At 39.4% G+C, this 26,111-nt stretch overlaps 3 protein-coding genes across 3 annotated transcripts in view; all 3 read right to left on the bottom strand.

The window, feature by feature from the left end:
* The window catches only part of LOC140942381 (uncharacterized), a 49,387-nt gene that overhangs the window by 1,729 nt on the left and 21,547 nt on the right, over positions 1-26,111 (bottom strand). The window contains exons 16-17 of the mRNA XM_073391346.1: positions 1,426-1,674; positions 769-809 (exon numbers count right to left, since the gene is read on the bottom strand). Coding sequence (XP_073247447.1) covers positions 769-809; positions 1,426-1,674 — 290 coding nt within the window. The remainder of the gene's footprint in view (positions 1-768; positions 810-1,425; positions 1,675-26,111) is intronic.
* Positions 4,493-6,646, bottom strand: LOC140940599 (uncharacterized). The gene has a single exon (XM_073389595.1). It carries the CDS (start codon positions 6,146-6,148, stop codon positions 4,493-4,495), a length of 1,656 nt encoding a protein of 551 aa, XP_073245696.1. The 5' UTR covers positions 6,149-6,646.
* On the bottom strand, positions 11,509-13,593 carry LOC140940596 (uncharacterized). Its single transcript, XM_073389593.1, has one exon. The coding sequence runs from the start codon at positions 13,270-13,272 to the stop codon at positions 11,509-11,511; it is 1,764 nt and encodes a 587-aa protein (XP_073245694.1). The 5' UTR covers positions 13,273-13,593.

The following is a 26,111-nucleotide window of genomic DNA, read 5'->3' as shown; positions in this document are numbered from 1 at the left end:
ACTCCATAAACCAAATCCGTTCCAACAAAACATAGCCACTTAGCCGGCTATTTCTAGCGGTTGAAGATACCGCTCGTCTCCGCGAGAAAACGCCTATCCTCCCCTCCGCTCCTTTTCATTATTGGGAAGGGTAACAGGTTGAAATAAGATAGCGGAACGTAGGGCGGATAACTGACCTTGTTAAATGCCATTAAGGTAAAACAACTACAAGCATGCATTTTTACGATATCAAGAGATATATTGCGTTAGCACGTCTTTTCCCAAGCTGCAGTGACCAACGTGAAACAGACTTCAGGACGGAATCCACCAGGAAATTAAGTAATTTTAATTTTCAGTGGGCAAAAACCTTGTACCAGAATAATTCAAAGGATATTGCTTTTTTTTTTTTACATTTTTCAAGGGCTAAAGACGTAGTAGTCATCTGTAATAACTGTCACCAAAGAAAATTTCTTATGGGAACCCGAGAAAATGAATGTCAAATTTCACAAAATTACATCTTTCACGTGAAATTTTCATAATTTTACCTGTGTTTTCACAATTCTTGTGAAATTTGACATTCATTTTCTCAGACTCCAATGAGAAATTTTCTTTGGTGTTATTTGGCCTTGAAAAATGTTAAAAGGAATGCAATATTCTTTAAATTATCCCGGTACAAGTTTTTGTCCATTGACAGATTGAGAATTAAGATTACTCAATTTCCTGGTGGATTCCGTCTTAAACGTTACCGTAATGAGTATGTTACATTGAGTGACTTTAAATTGACCTTACTTGTAAGGGAATTTGTCCATACCGATTAACAAGTGTAGTATCTGCAGGGAAAAAAACATAACACAGCGGGTTAATGATCTGAAGTAAATCTCGAATGAAGTGTTCAGGGAGCGCGGAGCTGTGGAACTGGGTGGGCTAAAGCCCCATCGACAATCTTGCCCGGATTTGCCTATGAATACTGACAATAATACAGTTACTGCCAGGTCTCTCGCGAAACCAATTCCTTCGACTTCGTCTTGGGAAACGGCAAGACTCCCAGAAAACCAAAAGTAATTATCATTCGATTCAATTTTTCTTCCTTTTTACTGGCCGAGAGCCTACTAACAATTGTCGCAATGTCGTCCGACTGTGTTTGGCTGCAAATAATATTTTGCTCTTGCTCCTTCAGCGATCGCTCTTGTGTAAAAATGGCAAATCGCTTTGCTTCCGGAAGATATTCATTACAAAACAAACTCGGTGATCGAATGATAAGACAATTATTGAATTCAGTTATCGCAAAACATCGTGATTTGTCAGTGGCGAGCAGATCAACTATTTGCCTCAGCCTTCGGTTTCGGGAAGTAATTTATCCAGTCGCCACTGACAAATCACGATATTTTGCTCCACCTCGTCCAATAATTGTCAACTGTTTCCCTCGGGACCTGACATTATATTTACCTGCGCCCTCTTTCAGCAGTAAATTAGTGACATTGAGCCTGCCATTCATGGCTGCTGTATGAAGCGGCGTCTGCCCATCAAAGTCAGACACGTTCACCTGTCCGGTCCATCTTATCAGTCTTTTGAGGGTCTTTATGTCCCCGGTGCAAGCAGCGCTATTCATAAGATGAGCCAGCTGGAACTCACTAACTGAACCTCCACGCGCCTTCAGATGTTCAGCAACTTCATGATGGCCATTTACCACAGCGTCTGAATAAATCCATGATCATGAAAATGCTTGTTCATAAACTACGCCTAAAACTTGCAACTTCGATGAATCAAAAGTGTTGAAAAGTTTTCCAGCCTCAGGTCTGATTGGATTGAATTTGTTTTGAACAAACTCCAGAGGTCACATGACCAAAGACTGCTCAATTAGGCATCGCATTTACGGCAACCGGCAGAACTGTCATACGATTATATACTAATGTATCCGAGAAGGAAAATAAAAGTACCGTTCTTTTTCGTTTTTGATAATGTGGAAGCACTCATCTTGACATGGTAAACATACCGCGACAAACGTAATAAACAGGAGGGAGAGGTAGCCAGGTGGTCATTACTGTCGTTTAATGCTTGCCGTAAACGCGATGCTTACTTTCTCTGTTATGAGCGCGCGAACGAGGAAAACGAGAAGAAGGAGCGAGGAGAAAGAGGAACTTCGTACCTTCGTTCTCCAGTTCCTTCTTTTCTCGTTCGCTCCCTCAGTCTGCGCTGTGACAGCTTGTCCTCTCGAATGTAGACTGGAACGAAAATGCTTAAGTACCCAGAAAACGCAGCCGTTTTTCACAAACAGACAGTCGTGAGCTAAGCTGGAATCTTGAAGAGGCGAATTTAATCAAGTAGACACTAAGAACAAGACAGCGGCGCTCACTCTCCCTTTTGCCCGCCCCATCCATGAGTTGGATGCTAGTCATTCACAGGGTTAATTACTGTAAGCATTCTATAGTAAAGTTTCCCCAAACAGTTCTCCCGTCACCCATTTACACATCTGGAGAGAGGCGGAGGCGGCATTCGACCACGACGCCTATGGAATCACGCTCAATCGTGCCTTTTGACGGCTTCAACTGATTGGGAAATCTGGATTTCGATTTTGAAATCCGGATTTCAGATTTGGGATAAAACGAAAAAGAAAACGGATTTCAACTTTAGGAAATCTGTCCCTGAGCTGGTGAGGTGTGAAGGTTGGATTCTATATATAATCGTAACGGTTTCAGTCATGTTACCCAGTCTTTATAGAACTGAAGTCTTACTAAGGGTGCTTACCAAAAGTCAAACTGGCCGGCCAGACTGGTCATCTTAAAAATGAAATATTAGTATATTTTCTCGAATTTCTAACTTAAACCCATCACTGCCATGCACACTATTTTGAAGAATAACAGCCAGTTCTGACGATTGTTAAGAGTTCCAGTGATCGTTACTCCAGCAGTGTTAGTTCAGACTAGTTCAATTGATGACGACCAAGCGTCCGTTCCTCGGTTTAAAAAATGTTCTGACGTAGGGAAAAACAGGGTGAGATCAGCTGGACATTTCAGGGCACCCCAGCCTATTTTGAGGGCGGCACTTAATTGGGCTACCGAAAAACAGCGATAAAAGTCACTGAAAAACCAAAACCACAAACTTAGTTCAACGATCAGAAAGGGCTACTGAAATCAACTGCAAAAACCGATTGTCGACAAAAGGAAAAGTCGAAAACCGCTAAGAACTCTACGAACTAAAAGCTGCAAATTTCTCAAAAGGTGGATTTTAAAGCGCAAAATCTCATATAAAAGCAGAATACAACATTCTATGTGAAAACATGGTTCCAACAAGTAATCGAACCTCGGCGTTTGCGAACTGAAAAAAAAAAAGACCGGTGTTCTAATGCTCACACCTGCTCACCGTGCAATATCTTGCCTCTTTTGATACATCCGTTACTCAGCGTTTTACCACATTTTTCTTATCTGCTCTATCTTGTCAATTTGTATGGTCAAGCACTCATTTTATAGAAACTGGGGTTTACCAACCTTGATAAGTATTAATCATACCTAAGATGCAAGAAAGGTACCGTGCGGCACGAAATTCTTGCGGGTTCTAATTTTTGCGATTTTTCCAGCGGTCCTCAAAAATAAGCTTCCGCAAAATATAATTACCGCAAACATTTTTCCCGCAAAAATTTACTCCAGAGTAAATATTCTCTTACTTAAATTTGCTACACAAAAATACAGCACTAAGAAATCGTGTCTGTTCAATTACAACTTTTCTCTTTCGTTCTTTCAGTCACCGCAGATGTTGGTGTAATCGAATGGCAAAGAAAAGTATTCTGTTTTACTGGTTTTACATAGGGTTAGCACACCCTGGTATTGTTTGAAAATATGTATTCCAATAAAAACGAAAATTATCAATGAATTGTCCGGGAATGTCAGAAAATCGCAAAAATTACTTCCCAGCAAGAAACCAATGCAACATGTCCTTATCGCAAAAATTTCGTGCCACACGGTATGTCACTAATTACGGTACTGACAAGGCCAACAATTTGTTTCGTTGCTTTTTGTGTATCTGCACCGTACTTTCCCTAAATTTTGTGCACCTGAAAGGTCGACGTTCAAAAGGTCGAGGAAAAGATGATAAGAGGTTCGCCAATTCTATTGTCTTGTATGACTAACGGTTTAATTTTATCCGTGGATAACGTTCATTTTCCATTTTCAAAATCATTATCATACACCACCATTCTCACAAGGAAAAACAAAGGAAAATGATATTTAAACCAAGAGTAAACGTGAAACAACATATTTCATTGTCCGCCGCTTAAAGGGTCTCGTATCGCCCTCCGTATTGACTGACGCCTTCTGAAAGTTTATCTATCATGATTTATGAAAGAATGACCGTGGTATGTGTGTTGACTGAATTAGCTAAAGTTCTTACACTATCGCGTGTATTTGGAAGAAAACTCTCCCCGTCCATGATATTCCATTTGGATATTTCGCAGTTCTAAAACACATGTAAGCCAAGGGGGACTCAACGAAGCCAGGACTTTGACATTGTCAAATCAGCATCAACTAGAAAGGAATCCTTCACAACAATTATCTCTGTAGTCAGTTTTATCTCCTTGGTTCTCCTCTGTGGATGTCACACTGTACCGGATATTTGGCTTTTGCTCCCTGAGTTCAGCTTGATCTTCATGGACGGAGATGAGACAGATTTCTCCACAAGTCAGAATGCAGCTTTTCAGCTTTGCTGGCTCATTGTTAGGAAAGTTCTGGTCATCGTTTTCGCCAAATTGACCTTGTTTCTCTTTTGCAGTCCCACTCGCCATTGCTTTTGATGGGTTTCTGTCAGTAGCTATGCCCTTCTCCTCTTCATGCGATGGTTTGGACAGTCTTTCTGTAATTTGCTGTGGGGTACAGGTAAATGTCTCCTTATCATTTTTTTCTTCAGCTTCACTTAGATTCTCTTTTTTGGAAGCAACAGCAAAATGAAGCAACCGTTGCTTTCTTTGGTCAGGATTGGGTCGATGCACATCGACGACATTGACTCGGAGTTCTTCAGCCTTTAAAGATGGGGAACTGTTGACAGCGCCAGGGGTCTGATCAGGATAAGGGAACTCAATCGAATCACATGACCTTGGTTTGGAATGGCGGTCAGGCTGTTGTTTTTCTTCTTGAAACTCGTTCTTTACTTCCAAGATCACAGCCGGTGCATCTCTCTGTCTAATATGGCGTTTAGGAGGTGGATTAAGGCGTGATGCAGGTTGTAGTACAGAGTTGATGTTAATCATCTCAAGAACCTCGTTTCTGAAGGTGCGATTCATCGTGAAGCAGTAAACAATTGGGTTGAAAAGGGAATTCATCTGGATCAACAACTCCGACCAACGAAAATATGAACTTGTGCGTAAAAAAGGAACAGCATCTCCCAAGAAAAGGACGATTATCGACGGGACATAGGATACTAGCAAAGCCGCTGTGACTGTACCAGTCGCTTTGGCGACGGCGTTCTCTAGCCTGGTGTTTCCTCGGCTAGAAACTTGGTTGATTTCGTTTTCTTTTCGTTTGAGTATGGAAAGGTAAATCGAGATGTAGAAAAACCCGATAACTCCAACACATAACACCGTTTTGGTAGCCGAGAAGATACTCAAGGCAGCTATGACTTTCTGATCGACCTCAGCAACCCACAAGATGGGTACAAGAATAGCTGTTATGGCAGTAAGCACCCACGCCACCACTGCGCAAATTTTGAGGCGGGTTTTTGTGACAATGGTTTTGTAGCTCCTCCACCTCTTTATCGCTACGTAGCGATCCCAGGCAATGAAAGTCAAATGATACAAGGACGATGTAACAGCGCTGTAAAGAACTATTTGATTTGCACCCGCAATTTTACAGATCGTAAGGCTCAACTTCTTATGGAGTAGCAGAATATCCAAAGCAGTAGTTAGAGGCATAGAAACCGCGCCGACTAGAAGATCCGCAACGGCCATACTAGTTAACAAATTGCTTGAGTTCTTTTGCAACGCCCTTCGCTTTTTCATCGCAACGATAACTAAAACGTTTAACAATACAGTCAGAGGGCTAGCGATGGATTTTGCGGTGATTGAAACATAAAAGGCGGCCGTTTCAGTTAGAATCCATGTATAGATTGGTTTGGTCGGGCAAAAGTACACCGAAGGCGACTCACTTGGATCGATCGCCTCTGAGTCTGTTTCGCTTAAATTCATGTTAACACTGATTTGACTGAGGTACGGCCAATAGGAAGAACCATTACTTAAGGGAGTTGAATTAAGTTCTCAATGTTAAATGTTTTTTACCATGGTTGTCTCCTCTGCGATATGTTCCTGGTGGACGTTTTCTGACTGGAGCTGCCAGGAATGGGTTCTTTTAACAGCCACGAGAAGCATATTTTAAAATGGCAGCTGTTTACGAGTATTTTTTTTGGTAGGAGAAGAGGAAACATACAAGTGACTTCAACATGTAATGGGAATTTCCAACGTAAAAACAGAAGCAAACAAACTTTCATTAAAGGCTCAGACAAGTATAGTGAGAAAAATACCTTGGTTGTTCAGAAAAAATGTTTAAAGCCATGTCAACCAGTAAAAATAGAAGATCTAGTTAGAAAAAGAAAAAGAAACAGGAAACTGAGCAATTCATTGTTTGAAGAGAATGTTGGACAGTTGAAATTTCAGTTTGGCAATCAGAAAATTTCTCACAAGGATCAAAAACATGGAGGTAATCATTACCGTACTTTACTAATTTCGTTTGCAGTTTCATGCAATTACCGAACGCAAGTATTCAGCTATCGGTAAACATTTTTTAGAAGCGCAAGGTGACAAAAATCTTCTCAGTGAGGGCCAATTTCGCGCTCTCAAGAAATGCCACGGGAAATTTAACTGCCTCGTTTACGAAATGCTATTCATCAAAGAACTGAGGCCTAGCCTTAACACTAGGAGTGACTCCATCAGCGCTTAACTCTTTGTTTGACTTGTAACACATTTTTATGTTACTTTCCTTTTAATGAACTACTGTTTTTCTTGTATTTATAAAACATTCATATTGTATTTCTTTTCACTTGATAATGACGTCCGGTAACGTCGTGTATTTTTTAAAAATGTCTTAAATGTGTTTAAGGAAAGTTTTTTCGCAATTTTTTTATAGCTAAACGTTTCATGCACAAAGATTTACCTGATCAACAAGAAAATGATTAAAAATAACAACATAAAAACTATCAAAAGTGTTACTTCTTAGAAACATGGCCTGCTTTTTTAGAAACAGCTATGTTTTAGGCAACCAAACCAACCATGTTTAATCATGCAGTGTTTTCTTCTATGTAAAACTAAAGGAGCTTATAACTGAGCAGTTACTTCATCAATATTCATGCAAAAGGCGGGCAAATGAAAATTCACATGGGCAATCAGAAAATTCCTCACAAGAAACAAACGCAAAGTTAATCCTGATTGTGCTTTGTTAATTTCGTATGCAGTTTCAAAAGATTCACCTAATTAAAACCCAAGAAATTGATTAAAAATAACACGATTAAAAAAATACCAAAACTGTTACTTCTAGATCGAATGGTTTCCGAAACCTTCTATATTACAATTTGTTTTCAAGTTAACGAAAAGTCCCACCCTGTAAGGTAAATATTTGTTCATTTCTTCACGTCGTAAACACTAACGGACTCGTGCGTGGGGCACGTGTGAAAGAGGCGTTGTTTTCCCATAGCTTCTAAAGCGTGTTTACTTCCATTAACACATTTTGGAGGAAATGATGAAGAATGTTTGACAACTATAGCTTAAATTCGGTATCCCCATACAAGAATTATGATTAGTTTCACAGGCTTTCGTATACCTTTTATCAGAGAAAAAAATTTAAGATCTCATTCACACCCTGGTCTCAGCTGTTTATACCTATTCTCAGACTTCGTTAAGTTCAAAATTGCTTGAGATTCGTTACCAGAGAGGAATGGAAAAAAAAAGTCTTCAGGATGTTACGTTTAAATGAAACAATACAAGAATTTTAGGCTCACTGACTCATTAGTTGATCTCCGTGAAAGGCCCAAAGAATTTTATGATTTTAAGAAACCGAACAGAGAAAAACACTAACAGCTGTCAAAATTACACGGTCTGTTTGTTACAATTTTCCTAGTATTATCAATTGTTCTCACCCGTTTTTTGGCAACCCCGACTAACTGAATTTTGTCTAATGAACTATCTTCACAGTCATTTGGTTTGTTTTCAACACTGCAAAATTGAGTTCACAGAGTAACGAAATTTAGGGATTTAAGAATTTATGAGATTGAGTGATGAGACAGCAAACGTACCTAAAGAACAGGAAATTAGTAACAAATGTTAAAATCAGTTACACTCATAACAGAAAAACAAAACAGGTATTTGCTTTTCAAAAAGAGCACCAATTGCTAAGAAAGGAGCAGTAAAAAAATTGAACATTTTTGACATATTTGCACAAGAAAACCATCCAATTAGAATCATCCGCTGCAATATCATAACAGAATATATTATCGCTATTCCAAGTTTCCGGTTAATTTTCTTAAATCCATTCGTGATTAGAGGTAGCTCAAAACGAAGCCGAATTTGGATTTGCGTTGGTCCTTGGAAACGGTAAATCGAGAGTTATAGAAAGACAAACTAAATGAGTGGTGTAAAAATGATCATTCGAGAAGTGATAAAATGAAACAACAAAATAAAGGTGTAAACGTTTTTCATATTTTTTGGAATTAATTTATGCTTTTTCTGAAAAGGGGAGGTAGTGAATCATGCCTCAGTGAATTCCTTTCCGGGGACAAACATAATAATTTTATCGCGATCTGCTACAGAGGACACTCCTCTGATATCACGAGGGAGACGTCTCCATAGTCCAAGTATTCTATTCACAATAATAGCCTTCACATCAGTGGTACCCCAAGGGTCTAACTTAAGGCCTCTCTGTTTGTGATCTTTCTTGATGACCTGCCTCTATACATAAATACACAGTAGATCTATTTGCTGACGATACAACTTTAATAGCATCAGTAGACTATAAATGTATCGAGGAGATGGAAGATATGTTATCTTGAGAGGTCTTGGATGTTGATTACTGGGCCACAGCCAATTAAGGAATTGCCGTTAAATTCTTCAAAGACCAAGACAATACTTATCGGTTTTGGAATCTTACTGCCTAAAAAGAACAGCGACCTTCCTACACTATCTGTGTTCAAGCAGCATATTCTACAGCTTGACCTAAATTCCTTGCTTGCTGACCTTCAGAGCTAAAATTGCACTCTATGAACTATTTTTACTAAGCTCATACGCACTTAAGTGGTTTTTTTAAAATTTTTTTGATTCAGTAATTGTTCACATGTGATAATCTTATAAATTTTACACTTGGGTCTCTAGTCAATAATGATACACTTGTAAATAGTTTTATTAATTTGACTTTAATGCTACAATAGTTGCTTATTTTAATTTATAGCGTGTCCTCATTTAGTGGTTCCTCTACGGCTATGTTAGTTAGACACTCTAATAAAGGTATTGATTGATTGATCGATCAAAAGAAGCCAGCTTACCACAAGGAAGAAGCAGCTCAATACTGAGTTAAATGGGACTCGACTAGAGCAAGTTGATAGCGTTAAGTTATCAGTGGGATTTGAACTTGATGAGCAGCTTAGTTTTGATAACCACATAGATTCCCTGTCGAAGAAAATATCTAAGCGTACTCGTATATTGAATAGAATTAAGTCGTCGATCTTCCTAGAAGAGAGCGTGTATTATTCTACAACTTATTAAATAGGCAACTAACGCTGTCTTGTTGTATCTCTTGGACAGAGTGCAATAAGGATAACGTTAGTATGGCTTTCAGGCTCCAGAAACGATGCACAAGAGTAATTTTAGATGCCAGGCCACGACATTCTACAATGGACCTGTTTATTACGCTTAAGGTGGATTTCCACTATCGCGTAATTTTTTCGTGCGTACACACGTAAATCTTCCGCGCGTAATAAAGAGACATTAGAGACCTTTAGCATCAGGTAAACCGCAAACCGCAAACCGCAGTTACGCGTTTGCAGTTTCGCGTTGCCGAGATTTCAAACTTTAGCAAGGCGTTCAGTTCAGTTCAGTTCAGTTCATTTTTATTTAGCCAAAATACAATACAATACAAGAATACATATAGGAATTGTAAGGTTGCAAGGGAGCCAAGAAGAAACCAGAAGGCTTATGAAGCCTGGGCTCCCCAGTATAAAGAAATAAGCAAAAGAAAATGATATTCGCGGAGTGATACGTTAAAAATTGGAACCAAACAGAGACTGAGTTAAGTTATGAATTCAGTAACAAGATAGAAAAAAAAAATTAACTCTGGATTGGAACAGAATACTTTCCTTTGTTAGTATGGCAGAAAGGAATTTAAAATTGACTTGAACTACGCGTTCATTGTTTAGGGCCGCCATGTTGTTTTCATCAAGTCGAAGTGCATCACTTTAATGGCCCAAAAATCAGCAATAATTCATTGATTCGAGATCAAAAATCCAACAAACACATGGCAAACGGATATAAAAAGCTAGTTCATACCTTTAAACGCGAGGCTGTACAATTTTTTGTGGCAAAAAACCTTGCCGTAAATCACTTACCGCTGGAAGCCCTTCCTGCGGTTCAAACGTGAACTGCAAACTGCAAACGTGACCGCAAGGCCATGGTCACGTGACATTTTGCGGTTTGCGGTTTGCCGTTTCCCATGAAAAACCTGATGCTAAAGGTCCCTATTGTTTGGAAGGTCACTGGTGTACGTAAAAGTTGAACCTCACTCAACTTTTACGTTTACATGTGGCCTGAGGAAGAGAGGGCGGCCGTTTTTCACTGTTACGGAAGGCAAACTCTGGAATAGGTTGCCTTTGATCTCTGTATATGTTTTTAAAAATAATTAATACAGACATTTTCTGTCCTTTCAACAAAGGCTCACGCAATTGCCGTCATTTCAATTTACCATTCATTATGCCGTGTTTAGACTTTTTCTGTTTGCCCCCAAATTTGGCAGATTCTCGTTTCACCCCTAAGAAATACTAATTCCAAACAACAAGGCACTTACATTTTCTGCTTACTGCAATTAGATATTCGTGAAGGAGCAGTAGTTGTTTGAGATCTGTCCATCAAGAATTAGTAACAATGTGGCTATGAATTATCCACCAATGGCAAATAAGAAATAGTTGCAAAATTGCATCCAAAATAACGAATAAATCTATTAAATGTCCATGATGAAAAAAATATCATCTTTAGCAACTTAGAGCGAGGTTTCTAAGTTTTCAATCAGTCTTGATTTTTCTGAGATAAAACTGTTACTACGTTCTTAGCGGCAAAAAAATTCATTCTTTTCTAACTTGTGTAAATTCCTTTCTTAGGAGAAACAGTTGTTACTATATAATTGTAATTTATTCTTTAAACGTTTACTCAATTTGATTTTACCCGGAAGGAATATTACTTTAAGTCAGTAAAAAGTATTGTATTAAAAAAAAAAAAGAAAAAGAAAAACTCACAGGATAATTTTCCCATGACACTGTCACTTCATCTCTCTTAACGTATTAGTTTTAGTTTTTAAGTTATCGTGTATTTGGACGACCACTCATCTCTTCCAGTTTAATATTTCGCCCTCCTAAAACAGGTGTAAGCCCAAGAGCAACCTGGCGAGGCCAGGACCCCGCCCTTGTCACATCAGTATCAGGGAAATCTTTAAGACAATCATATCTGTCTTCAGTTTCGCCAGGGTTCTCCTCTACAGATGCCCCAGTGTACCGGATTTGTCGCTTTTGCCTATTGAGTATAGCTTGATCTTCATGGACGGATATGAACCTGTTTTCTTCACGAGGTAGAACAAGGCTTTGCAGCGTTGTTGGCTGATTGGTAGGAAAGTTCTGATCATTATCATCATCAAAGTGACTTTCTTCCCTTTTTGTAGTTCCACTCGCCGCGGCTTTTGGTCTGTTTCCATCACTACAGATGTCATCGTCCTCACCACACGATGAGATGGTTTTTTCTTTCTTTTGCTGTAGGGTGCAGTTAGACGGGTTCTCGTCATTTCTTTCTTTACTTTCACTCGGATTCACTTCATTGGAGGTACCAGGAAACCGGAGCAATCGTGGCTTTCTTCTCTCGAGATTGGGCTGATGAACTTCGACGCAAATGACCCGGACTCCTTCAGTCGTTGCAGGTGGTGGGCTGTCGACAGCACCAGGAAGCTGACGACAAGGGTCAGCAAGCTCAATCGAATCACATGATCTCGATCTGGCAAGGCGGCCAGCCCGTTGGTTTTCTCCTTGGAACTCGTTTTCTTCCTCTAAGACCACAGCCGGTTCACGTCTTCTCCTGGTATGCCGTTTTACAGGTAACTTGGGACGTGATACAAGCTCTATGACAACTTTCAGGTTAATCATCTCAAAAACCTCGTTTCTGAAGGTGCGATTCATGGAAAAGCAGTAAACTATTGGGTTGAAAAGAGAATTCATCTGGATCAACAACTGCGACCAACGAAAATATGAGCTTGTACGAAGAAAAGGAACAGCATCTCCAAAGAAAAGAACGATGATTGAAGGGACATACGAGACTAGCAAAGCAACTATGACTGTACTAGTCGCTTTGGCGATGGTCCTATCCATCCTGGCGTTGACTGGAGCAGAAACGTTGCTGATTTTGTTATCGTTTAGTTTGCGAACTGACAAGTAAAGCGAGATGTAGAAATAACCGATAATGGCGACGCTTAGCACCGTTTTCCCAGCGGAGAAGATACTCAAGAGAGCTATGACTCTCTGATCGGCCTCAGCAACCCACAAAATAGGTATACAACAAGCTGTTGTGACAGCAAACAGCCAGGCAATCACTGCACAAATTTTGAGTCGGGTCTTTGTGACAACGATTTTGTAGCTCCTCCACCTCTTTATCGCTGCGTAGCGATCCCAGGCAATGAAAGTCAAATGATACAAGGACGAACTAACAGCACTGTAAAGCACTATTTGATTTGCACCTGCAATCTTACAAATCGTAAGGCTCAAATTCTTACGGAGGAGAAGTATATCCAAAGCAGTAGTTAGAGGCATGGAAACTGCACCTACTAGAAGATCCGCAACGGCCATGCTAGCTAACAAAATGTTTGAGTTTTTTTGCAACGCTCTCCGCCTCCATACCGCAACGATAATTGAAAGGTTTAACAACACAGTGAAAGGGCTAGCGATGGATTTTGTGGTGATTGAAACATAGAAGGCGGCCGTTTCAGTAAGAATCCATATATAGATTGGTTTGGCCGGGCAAAAGTACACTGAAGGCGACTCATTTGGATCGATATTGTGTGAATCTGTTTCGTTTAAATTCATTTTTATGCTGATTTGATTACGGCGCGGACGGCTTGAAGTACTCACCGCTCAAATTAGTTTTACCACGATTGTCTCTTGACTGATTCGGTGTCCATGGTCGTCATTTTCTGAGCGGAGCTCCCTGCAGTGGGTTCTTGAACATCGCAAAGACGAGTGCGTTTTCAAATGCTAGTTGTTTGCAAAATTTTATCGCATTTATCATGAAGATTGACGAAAAGTCAACTAGAGGAAATGACGCATGTGACTTGCAACGGACACGTTAAACACGTACCTTAATGAGGATCCATTAGTAACCTACGTAGATTTCTCTGATGTAGAACACATTGCGGGAAGTTACAACAAATAAAAGACAAAAAAGCTTTCTTAAAAAGATCAAGGGCAGCCAGTGAAAAAAATGGTTTGCTGTTTGGAACGCAGTGTTTAAAGCACCCAAACAAATTGCTTTCCAATAATATTTAATAGCAGCATTAAACAGTAAGTTTTCGACAAAAAAAGAAGAGCTTGTAAAAAAAGGGAACAGGAAGCTTTTCCTCACAACTACGAAAAAGGTAGCGGTCTCAGTTGTGCTTTACTAATTTCGTGTGCGGTTTCGCAAAGATTTGCATGACTTACACACATACAAAAAAAAATTACGAAAATAATCAAAACGACCAAAACTATCACTTTTTTCATATCGCTTCGTTTTCGAAACCTTTCATTATTCATTCATTCAGGCGGCATCATGAGTCGTCTTAATTCGTGCTATCGAAATGTTCCACCCTGAAAGACATATTCTTTTTACTTCGTTAACACTTTTCAATCATTTTTTTGTGGGATCGTGTCAAACTGTATCAGGAAGTGGGTTCGCAAAAAAAACAAACAAACAAAAGATTCAAACTAGCAATTATGGGCGAGGCGTTGTTTTCCCTAACTTTCAACCAGTGTTATGTAATATGATGAACACATTTTGGAGAGAGTATGGAAGAATATTTGACAATTTCACTTCATTCGACATCCAGAAACCACAATAATACGATTGACAGGTTTTTGTAAACTTAGTGGGCGCGGTGTCTCGCCTTTCTCGCGTGGGGCGATTTTCAAGGGGCTAGCGTGATTTGCTCGCTCTACTATCCTTGAAGGAACAGTACAAGGAAAAACAAGGGACTAGTCCAAGTCTATAATCTAAATCAGCTATTTTTAAAGGTTTCCTTGCGTTCTCACTTTATTCAGTTAATTAAAAAAAAAAAAAAAAAACAGAAAAGCAACAACAACAAAGACCTTATCCACGCACATCCTACTCTTGATCTCGAAGGTGTTAATTATCGCTTCAGCGCTCCACAGTTAAAATTAGGAGGTTTATAAGGGCAAGAGGGGAAAAGCTCTTTTAAAGTTAAATTCAACTGTTTCGTTTCGATTTATGATCAGAAAGAACAGGGAAGAGAAGACGTCCTAAGGATCGGATTATTTTCCATACGAAACAATTCGGAAATTTCGAGGGTCAGTCAAAGCTCTTATCTCCACAACTCGCTGGCTCATTAATTTATCCCCCCGAAAAAGAGGAAACAAATCACCGTTCAGGTTACGATTCGAATAAATAATGAAGAGAAGAGAAAAAAAAACACTACACTGTCAAGATTACACGCTTTTGCTATACATTAACATGAATGCTATACGCGAAATAAGGTCTGTTTCTGATATTTCCTTTGTTCTTCCACGTTTGTTTTTCTTTATCACTAACTGCATTTTGCGTAATGAGCGGCAATGTTCGATTATTTCCGATAGCCACCATGACCATTTCCAGACAACACTAAGGTCCCTTCCACACGTATTCTTTTATTTTTAGAAATGGAGATTCTTTTCTCCGTTTTCGAAAAAAATACTCGTCCACACGTAGCGTATTCCAATCGTTTTCGCCCGAAAAAGATGTTTAAAGCCATGTCAACCAGTTTTATAAACTATCTTGCGAGAAAAAAAGAAAGAAACAGGGAGCAGAACAATTACTTTCAAGAGAAAGTTGGACAGTTGAAAATTTATTTGAGCAATCAGAAAATCCCTCATAAGAAACAAAAAACATAGTTAAATACTAACTGTGATTTGTTGATGTCGTATGAAGTTTTCAGAGATTCACCTGGTTTAAAAAAAGAAAATGATTGAAAATAGCAGGATTAAAAACTTTCACAACTGTTCCTTCTTCTACACTGAATCGTTTTCGAAACCTGGCATTACATGCTGTTTTCGCGTTTACGAAAAACCGATCCATCCTATATAATTAAATTTTATTCTACGTCGTTAACACTTTTTTCTTTTTTTTTTCTCTCTTGGTAGATATGCGTCAAAGCGTATCATTAGGTCGGCTTCTAAAGAAAACTGAACAAAAACAAAAGATTGTAACGGGCATCAGTGCGCACGTGTGGAAGATGCGTATTTCTTCCTTAGGTTTGACGTAGCTTCCAAAGCGTGTTTATAGTTCCACGAACTATAAACACACGTTTTCGTAAAACACCAAACATCCCAAAGAACAGGAAATTAGAAAGGGATGTTAAAATCAGCTACCATGATAACAGAAAAACAAAACGAGTATCTGCTTATCAGTTCGTCTGAGATCTTCAAACGAACAACGTCTTAAAAAAATTTTTATGGACTATTTTACTAAGTAAAGAGTGGTGAAAATTGAACATTTTTGACATTTTTAGCAAAAAACCCCAGCCAATTAGAATCATCTGCTGCATCTGCCTCTGTGGACGAGGCGTTCTTTTCCCTAACTTCCAGTGCAGTGCGTGTTATATCTAATATGTTGAACACATTTGTGAAGGAATATGGAAGAATGTTTGACAATTTAACTTCATTCGACATACAGAAACCAGAATTATACGACTGACAGGTTTCCGTGGAGTTCACGCGGCTTCGCGTGATTTGTTCGCTAAGTGCTACCCTTGAGGAAAAACCAGAGATTTCTCGTGGTCTTTACGCTTAATAATTTTCACAGGTTTCCGTGTACCCCAACTTCCATCACTTAATTTAAAAAAAAAAAAAATTAATTATCCCTCTTCCGCAGATAAAATTAGGCAGTGTATGAGAGAAAGATGGGACAAGTGCTTTGAACGTTATGTTCAAAAGTTTCGTTTCGATTTATGATCAAAAAGAAAAGGGAAGATGACGTCGTCAGGATCAGACTACGTTACATACGACACAGTTCGGAAATTTCGTGGGTGGGGAAAAGCTCCGCCGGACTTGACGAGCAATGGCTCGTTAATTTGCCCCCCTTAATAGACAGAAACGAATCATTAGGGCCATTTATACGAGGAAAAATAAGACGCGTCTTACATAAGACGCGAACTTTCCGTATAAACGGCACATTTCGTCTAAAATAAGACGCGGCTTAGCTAAGACGCGTCTTATTAGATAAGACATGCTCGTATAAATGGTACAGTTCGCGTCTTATTTAAGACGCGTCTTATGTAAGACGCGTCTTATTTTTCCTCGTATAAATGGCCCTATTGTTCGGTTTACGATATGAATAAATCAAGAACAGAAAAAACACTACAAGATTTAAGATTGCACGGTTTAGCTATACTAAGGTCCATTTGTTGATACATGACAACGATAATCCAGAGTTTTCAAAACACTCCACCCTGGGGACCACTTTCGAAAACCTGCGTTTTTGATGTCCGAAAAAAACCGCTTACGTGTGGACGGAAGGCTTATACGGAAAAAAAATCTCTGTTTTCAAAAATATCCGGAAACGTGTGGACGGAGCCTAAGGACACATGTATTGAAGTCTAGGGATTTAACAATTCATAAGATTGACAAATAGGATTTTAAACGTACCCAAAGCACAGGAAATAAAGGAGAAATGCCAAAATTAGATGCCATGATAACGGACAAAAGAAGTGCCATCTGCTTTACACTGCAAATCTTGAAACAAACACGGACTTTTCCAAATGGGCGGGGCTATTTTGCTAAGAGGACGGCCGTCAAAACATTCACAACGATGTTTTTCACAAAAGACCGCCAGAAAATTAAAATCATCTGAAAAAAAGTCTTATATTTAGCAATTCGAACTTGCAGAACAAATCCATTTAATTCATTGAATTTGTTTATAGATGTCTACCCACATTTTGTTAAACATGCCTGGTGTTAAGGGTTCTTTTCAGATCAGAATACCAGGCGCTGAGAGGATTAAAACGAAGTACCAAAAGTATAAGAACTATTAAGAAGCGAAAACTATCGAGTTTCGATTTGTACATAGAACTGAAGCTAGGGAGGGAAGGACTTCAGCTAATTTGTTCGTGTTCCCCCGGGGAGACGCTGCACTGAGAATGATTTTTTTGGCCACTGTGTCCTGAAAATGGTATAACATTTGGAGCCAGTTTGTTCTTAACAGGGTCCTAAAAACAGCGGAGGATATTAATTCTTTTATTATTTTATTTATTGCCTTAAAGAGGAGTTGAAATAAAAAAAAAGGGGGTGTTGCCCCATACAGGACGGATATTTTAGTCCCTCCACCCAACCCCCAACCCCCCCTGTCGAGAAGAAATATTTCATGACAAAGTGAGAACAACACAGGGTGTTTCAAAATTTTTACCATCTTACACATTTTATTGAACAAATGCTACTTCTACCAAAGCACACATCTACATTATTATTACGTTGTTCTATTATTCATTCAAAATATTTCTCTGTTTCTGATTGGCTAAAATCACACGCATAATTCATCATAACCAGCTACTGTTGATCAAATTTGGAAGAATTTTGCCATATCGAACCGATGACGTCAAAAGTGCAACAAACTTGCAGATTATTGAACCGTTAACCGAGACGACCTGAGGACGAAGTTTAGTTTTCCAAGTGAGTAATGGCGGAACATTTAACTCGTTTCACGGCGAACTAAAAGCATAAAAACATAGCAAGAACAGCAAAAAGACAACTCGACGGACGACATCGGTATATTTGCAGACCTGAACAGCCTTTTATCTCCTAAACTTCCCGATAACGATGCACTATCGAAATAAACTTAACATCGACGGAGGTAAGCATGTTTTAGCTTTTAAACTTGGAATTATTTTGAATGAATAATAAAGCAATTGTTGAATGAGGCTGAGTAGTATATGAATAATTATGCCGGTCGAGGAGGAGGGTGTTATAGGCCGAGGTGGACAACGCCCTCCGCTCGGTTCTGGGTGCTTAACACGTTAAACAAGAAAACGCGCCATACCAAAGAAACCACACTACTGTTTTCAATTTCAAAGCCCAGTCGAGAACAATTCAGCACTTTAATTAACTGAAGTAAACGTTTTAGAATGCACTTAATTCAGCTTGCTTGTCAGCGTATATATTCAGAAAAATTGCAGTAATCAGGCCCAATTCAGGGAAACGTCGAACTTTTCATGTACCGAACTTAATACCTATTTAGGTCGACCCAAATGATACAAGTTCGACGGTTGATTCAGACGTCGAACTTAATTAGTCGGACTCAATTAATTTTCACGGTCTACAACGCTTAGCAGAGATAATAAACTAGGTATACCTGTCGATAGAGTGCCAACAAGCAAATTATACTTATTTTGCATGGGAATGAAATTCGTTTTTTCCAACATTTGACAGTCTCTTAGTCCCTTGTTGTTTAGCCTGATCCAGACGTTAGGATAGTAGAGTGCGGCGCGAAGTTCAACAACCTGAGATGTTACAAGACAAGTTTGAACGCGGCTAGTAAAACGCGCAACATCGATATTCAACTCGTTTTGCAGCAATGTTGCAAAACAAGTTGCACGTTTTTGTTGCTCGTTTTACTGTACCTTAAGAGATACTGACATTTCCATGGAGAGCGCACCATGTTTATAATACTAACTGGTCAAAGCTCGAACTTGACATGCAAGGTTCATTCTTTCTATAGCCTTCTCTGACTTGCGGTTCACTTTTAGACTTGGTTTCATTTTCATTTTCCATCCCTTCAGAATCATCATCATACATCATAATGGCAATTAATGTTTAATAAAAGTTTTTAATCTGTTAAATATGGCTTTGTTATGACGGCGTGAGGTACTTAACAACGGCCACTTTTAAAAGGACAGTGTCATCTTTTGTCAGAAACAATGAAAAAAAAAAGATCCAAAACATAGCCGGCGGAGCAGTGAGGGCGGGAGCGCCGCTTACCCCCAGGCAAAATGTTTTGGGTAGGCAGAGCCCCCCCACGTTTTGGTGCCGAAAACCACTGTTAGGAGAGGTCCACAAACTTTAAAGGATGTATTTGGCATAACCTGTAGCTATCTGTGACATCAGCAACTACAGAACGTACATCTTCTGCCCCGCTCTGCTGACGCCTCAAGTACTACCTAAAAAGCACCATTAAGCAGGACCGCCTGAACAAATGCCTACGGATGCATTGTCAGAAATGGATTACGACCACAAAAGACACTGTGAAGATTGCAAAGAGGTTTCCTGGTGCCAAGGAACAACGCAAAGGGCATTTTGGAAAATTTGACCATGAGTATGTGCATGGCTGTGTAAAGATAACCCACCCCCCAATCACGTTTCAAGACGCTCCGCCGCCTCTGTAAAAGAGCCGGACTTTCTCACCAACGGCGAATGAGAAATAATGGTCTCTGATGGCCGAAAGCAAACAAATTCGCCCTTTTTAAGTCTTAATCTCTTATTTCTAAACTGAATCTGTCTTTTTTCCCTTTGCTCTTTCTTCAAAAGATCATCTGATTTTATCGTAGTGGATTGAATACTGTAAAAACCCTCGTATAAGAACCTAAGCTTTTCCAAGCTAGGCTAAAAAGGTTCGTATTAAAATGGTGCTAACTAGAAAATTAGGATACTCAGGTTCTTAAACAGGTTCTTATTTTTTAAAAATATATAAGGTGTTTGTTATTGGTGGGTGTGGCCTATGTTTGGTGTTGCATGCATAATATTGTAATACGGTATGAAAATCCCTTTAATCCAAGCATGTTAAAGCCATTTATAAAGTTTATTACATTTTACCAACTGGTAGAGCTTGTTCTATCAAATTTGTGTATTTAGTGTTTGACTGAATTTCTCAAAATATGAACCTGGCTTCAAAAATGTAGGCTAAAACAGGTTCTTATGTAAAAGGAGTCTAAATGCACAACCTTAGCCTAAACAGGTTGTTAAAATCTACGTTCTTATACGCGGGTTTTTACTGTCTCTCAACAAAGCATTGTAATAACGTAAAATTCAGAAAATAAGCCCCGGGACTTATATTTTTCAAAGGCCCTTTTTGAAGGGCTTATTTTTGGAAGGGCTTATCTACGGAGGGAAATTTGCATTTCAAAATCGATTGGGCTAGCCTTATAGTTGGAGGAAATTTACCGTTTTTGCTTTGTTTTACTTTGTATTTGAGGGCAATTTCCAAGTACAAGCCCCCGTGGGCGCCTGTATTTGGAGGGGCGATTTAATGGAGGGTTTTTTGCGTTACGAGTTTTTTTGGGGGGGCTTATATTTGGAGGGGCTTATACATGGAGGGACTTATTTTCGGAATTTTACGGTTCCCTTTTTGAAAAAAAACTTGATAGACATGTTCTTGCAACACTACCCCTTTTATCTCAGAGATTTATCTGGTTTAATTAACTGCATTACTTTCATTTCTTACGTTATCGTGTTTTTGGACGATTAGTACGCTCCCCTTTCAGCTGAATATTTCGCCGTCCTAAAACAGGCGTAAGCTCAAGAGGGACTCGGCGAGGCCAGGACCTTTCTTTTGTAACATCAGCATCACGGAAATCTTTAAGAAAATCATTTTCGTCCTCAGTTTTAGCAGCGTTCTCCCCAGTGTATCGAAATTGGGGTTTCTGCTTGCTGAGTATAGCTTGATTTTCATGGACTGAGATAGCCCGGTTCTTTTTACCAGGTAGGGCGAGGCTTGTCAGCTCTGATGGCTCAGTGGTGGAAAGAGGTCGATCATTGTTGTCATGAAATTGACTTTGCTCCTCTTTTGTAGTAACATCTGCCACGGCTTTTGGTCCGTTTCCATCACTAGAGATGTCATGTTCCTCACTACACGATGGTTTGGGTCTTTCTGCCGTTTGTTGTGGGGTGCAGCCAGAAGAGCTCTCGTCGCCTCTTTCTTCACTTTGACTTGGATTGATTTCATTGGAGTTACCAGTAAACTGAAGAAACAATGGCTTTCTTCTTTTGAAACTGGGCTGGTGTACATTGACAAAGACGACTCGGCGATCTTCAGACGCTGGAGATGGAGAACTGTCGACGGCGCCAGGGATCGGACGAGGGTCAGCAAGCTCAATTGAATCACATGACCTAAGTCTGGCAAGGCGGTCAGGCTGTTGTTTTTCTCCGTGAAGCTGGTTTTCTTCTTCCAAGACTACAGCTGGTTCACTTCTTCGCCTTCTTCGTTTAACACTAGGTAACTTGGGACGTGATACAAGCTGTAGTACAGAGTTCAGGTTAATCATCTCAAGAACCTCGCTTCTGAAGGTGCGATTCATCGCGAAGCAGTAGACTATTGGGTTGAAAAAGGAATTCATCTGGATCAACAACTCTGACCAACGAAAATATGAGCTTGTACGAAGGAAAGGAACAGCATCTCCCAAGAAAAGAACGATGATTGATGGGACATAGGAGACTAGCAAAGCCGCTGTAACTGTGCCAGTCGCTTTGGCGATGGACTTCTCCAGCTTGGCGTTTGCTCGGGCAGAAACTTGGTTGATCTCGTTATTTTTTCGTTTGCGCACATACAGGTAAAGCGTAATGTAGCAATAACCGATAATGGCGACGCATAGCACCGTCTTACTAGCAGAGAAGATACTCAAGGCCACTATGACTCTCTGATCGACCTCAGCAACGCTCAAGATAGGTACAAGAATAGCCGTTATAGCAGCAAGCACCCACGCCACCACTGCGCAAATCTTGAGGCGGGTTTTTGTGATAATGCTCTTGTAGTTCCTCCACTTTACTATCGCTACGTAGCGTTCCCAGGCAATGAAAGTCAAATGATAAAAGGACGAACTAACGGCGCTGTAAAGCACTATTTGGTTTGCACCTGCAATCTTACAAATTTTAAGGCTCAACTTCTCACGGAGGAGAAGTATATCCGACGCAACAGTTAGAGGCATGGAAACCGCACCCACTAGAAGATCCGCAACGGCCATGCTACTTAACAAAATGTTTGAGTTTTTTTGCAACGCTCTTCGATTCTTCACTGCAACGATAATTAAGAGGTTTAACAGCACCGTGAAAGGACTAGCGATAGATTTTGTGGTGATTGTAACATAGAAGGCGGCCTTTTCGGTTAAAATCCATGTATAGACTGGTTCGTAGGGGCAAGAATATTCTGAAGGCGACTCGCTTCGGTCGATCGTCTCTGAATCTATTTCGCTTAAATTCATTTTATGTTGATTTGATCGAGGCGCGGAAGTTACTTAAAGGCTTTAAGTACTCACTGTTGAAATCGTTTTATCACGATTTTGTCCTTATTGATTGCTGTGCATGGTCGAGGTTATCTCAGCGCCACTCTCAGCATTGGGTTCTTGACGAGACGAGCGCCTTTTCAAATGCCAGCTGTTTGTAAAATTTAATCGTATATAATAACAGCCTAGACATACGCGTCCTGTGAGACACTCGTTAAACAAGTGACTTAACAAGGATCCAACAAGGTACCTCTATAGTTTTTCCCGGTGTAGCACATATCGTGGGAATTGACAACGGATAAACAGACACAAAACTAGCTTTAAAAGAAGGCATCCAGTGAGAAACATGATTTGATAATTCAAACACAATGTTTAGAGAAACCGACCTAATTGCTTTCCGATAAAATTTAAAAGCAGTATGAAACAATACGTTTTCTACATAAAAATGGAAGAGCTTGTTAAAAAAGGAAGGAGGAAAATTTTTCCCACAGAGTTCGATAAGGTCTAAAGTCTATCCTCAGAAAAAGAAGTTAGGCTGTAAGAAAAATGGTTTGCATTTTTAGAAATGTTTAGAGCAACAGACCTAATTATTTTCCGACAAAATATGTAAAACAGTTTTAATTCTATTGCGTAAAAACAGAAGAGCTTGCTAAAAAGGAACCATAACAGGAAGCTTCAGTTTCAGTTAACAAAAATATATATCGCATCACTATGTAGTTTTGAATTCTCATTATTTATACGAAAAATAGAATAAAGATATTAAGAGAGTAATCAAAACGATCAAAACTATAATTTCTTCTTGCTATTGCGTCGGTTTCCAAAACATTCATGTTATGGGTCCTTTCAATTCGTATTTGCGAAATCCCCAAACCCTAAAGACATATTCTCTTTTCGCTGTATACATGTTTCCATCACTTTTTGTGGAACGGTGTCAAACGGCATTAAAAAGTGAGTTTGCAACGAAAAAAGATTTTAACCAGCACGTGTGGACAGGGCACGCGTGTTATATTTAATGTCTTGAACACAGTTTGGAGGGAGTATTAAATAATCTTTGACAAGTTAACTTCAATTTGACATCCAGATACCAGAATTATAAGTTTGACAGGTTTTTGTATACTACTTAATTACAAAGAAAACATTAAGATCTCGTCCAAGCAAATCTTATTAGTCTCATAGCTGTTAATTCTCTTCTCCTTGGAAAAAATTAGATAGTGTTAAACTTGAAAAGGGACAAGTGCTTTGACCTTCAAATTGTGCAGTTTTGTTCGGATTCATTATCGGAGAGAAAGAGGCGAAGAGAAAACATCTCCGGGGCACGTTCCCGGAAAGGCCCCGGCCGGAAACTTTTCGGGCTCCAAGACAATTTTTAAAATCAAAACCCGTAGAATAGTAGCACAGTTCCTGGCTCACCAACTAGTAAATTTTGCCTTTTTAACTGATAGTTTAGTTATTGTATAATTTCAAAATAATTGAAACTTTGATTGTAAATACAAACAAGGCAAACACTAAACAGCATTCCGGCCCCGAAACCTTACCGGGACTTTCGAGGTATCAGATCATAGTATATTAGGCCATCCCCATAAAATGTTTTGTTTCCCATCGCCCTCCCTCTCGTGAAGGTGGGTCGGTCGGTCGGGCGAAAAAAAAAAAAAGAATGAACACATGATTGCATATTAAATCTCACGTTTAGTCTGCAAGATATAATCAGATGGTAAAACATGTATATTAACAGGACTATGAAATGTCTAAAAGGGCTACAAAAACGAAGCATCGATGATAAATTAAGACAATTGGTGTTAAATTTTTTGTTTCAATTGTTTTTTTTAACTTTTCCAAAAAAATGGGTCGGTCGGGCGATGGGAAACGAAACATTTTATGGGGATGGCCTAAGATATAATTCGAAAACTTTTGCGGGTAAAAGTTCCGATTGACTCGGTCATTAAATTATGTTCCCGAAAAGACAGCAACAAATCTTTCTTCATTTTACGATTTGAATGAAAGAGCAGAGAAGAAAGCCACAGATGACAAGATTACACGGTTTTAGATAAATTAATGCTACCAAGTGAACGCTTTAAGGTCTGTTTGTTGATATTTCATTTGTTCTCTCATGTTTTGTTTTCTTTAACACTGTCTGCATTTTGCGAAATAGACTATGTTCAACACGTTGATTAAACATTAAGTACACTAGTTGTAAAGTGTTGGGACTTAACGAATTATAAGATGCATAAATAGGATTGTAAAACTACCCAAGAAAATAGCTAAAAAATTAATGTTAAAATTAGTTGCCAAGATAACGGATGAACATCTGCCATCTGCTCTACAGACGACCTTGAAACGAACACGGTCTTTTAATCTGAATCGTTGATTGCAAATATAAATACATTTGGTTTCTCATTTAGATTTTTTTTTCTTCTCGGTTTTCGGTTTATTAATTTGTCAGAAGTGGGGTTGGGGATGCAAAATGTAAGCGGGGAGTTCACTGCACAGACTTTCGGGTTTAGACATCATTTTTGTTATCTTTGAAAGACAGACATTCCACAGAGAAGACTGGGAATTATGTAACGGGAGAAGAGAGCGACAGAACATAATACCATCAGGGAGGGGAGAGTGGGGAGTCGGTAGACTAGCATCCCATATAGCTACGCAACCTCGCCAAGTTCCCAGAAATCCCACCTTTGTTGACCACAGCACCCGATACCAGGCTCCCGTTATTTACACGCCTCCGAAGTAAAAGATTAACTATCAAAGAAACAAGAATCCGCGCCATACCAAAGAAACCATACTGTCTACTCTTTTCAATTTCAAAGCCCAGTCGAGACAATTCAGGACTTTAATGAACTGAAGCAAACGTTTTAGAATGCAGTTAATTCATCTTGTTTGTCCACGTATATATTCAGAAAAATTGCAGTAATCAGGCCCAATTCAGGAAAACGCCGATAACTTTTCATGCAGGTCGACCCAAATGATGCCAGTTCGACAGTTGATTCAGACGTCGAACTTAATTAGTCGGACTCAATTCATTTTCACAGTGTACAATGGTCTACAACGCTTACCAGAGAAAATAAACTACGTACACCTATCGATAGAGTGCCAACGAGCAAATCATGCGTATTTTGCATGGGAATGGAAATTCCTTTTTTCCAACATTTGAAATTCTCTTGGTCCCTTCCTGTTTAGTCTGTTCCAGGTGTTAGGATAGTAGAGTGAGGCGCGAAGTTCAACAACCTGAATTGTTTGCAAGACAAGTTTGAACGTGGCTAGTAAATCGCGCAACATCGATATTCAACTCGTTTTACAGCAATGTCGCAAAACAAGTTGCACGTTTCTTTTGCTCGTTTTACTGTACCTTAAGAGATACTGACACTTCCATGGAGGGCGCACCATGTTTAGAACACTAACTGGTCAAAGCTCGAACTTGACATGCAAGGTTCATTCTTTCTATAGCCTTGTCTGACTTGCGGTTCACTTTTAAAC

The sequence above is a fragment of the Porites lutea genome, chromosome 6 (genome assembly GCF_958299795.1).
Source record: "Porites lutea chromosome 6, jaPorLute2.1, whole genome shotgun sequence".
NCBI lineage: Eukaryota > Metazoa > Cnidaria > Anthozoa > Scleractinia > Poritidae > Porites > Porites lutea.
This window is presented reverse-complemented; position numbering and strand designations above follow the sequence as displayed.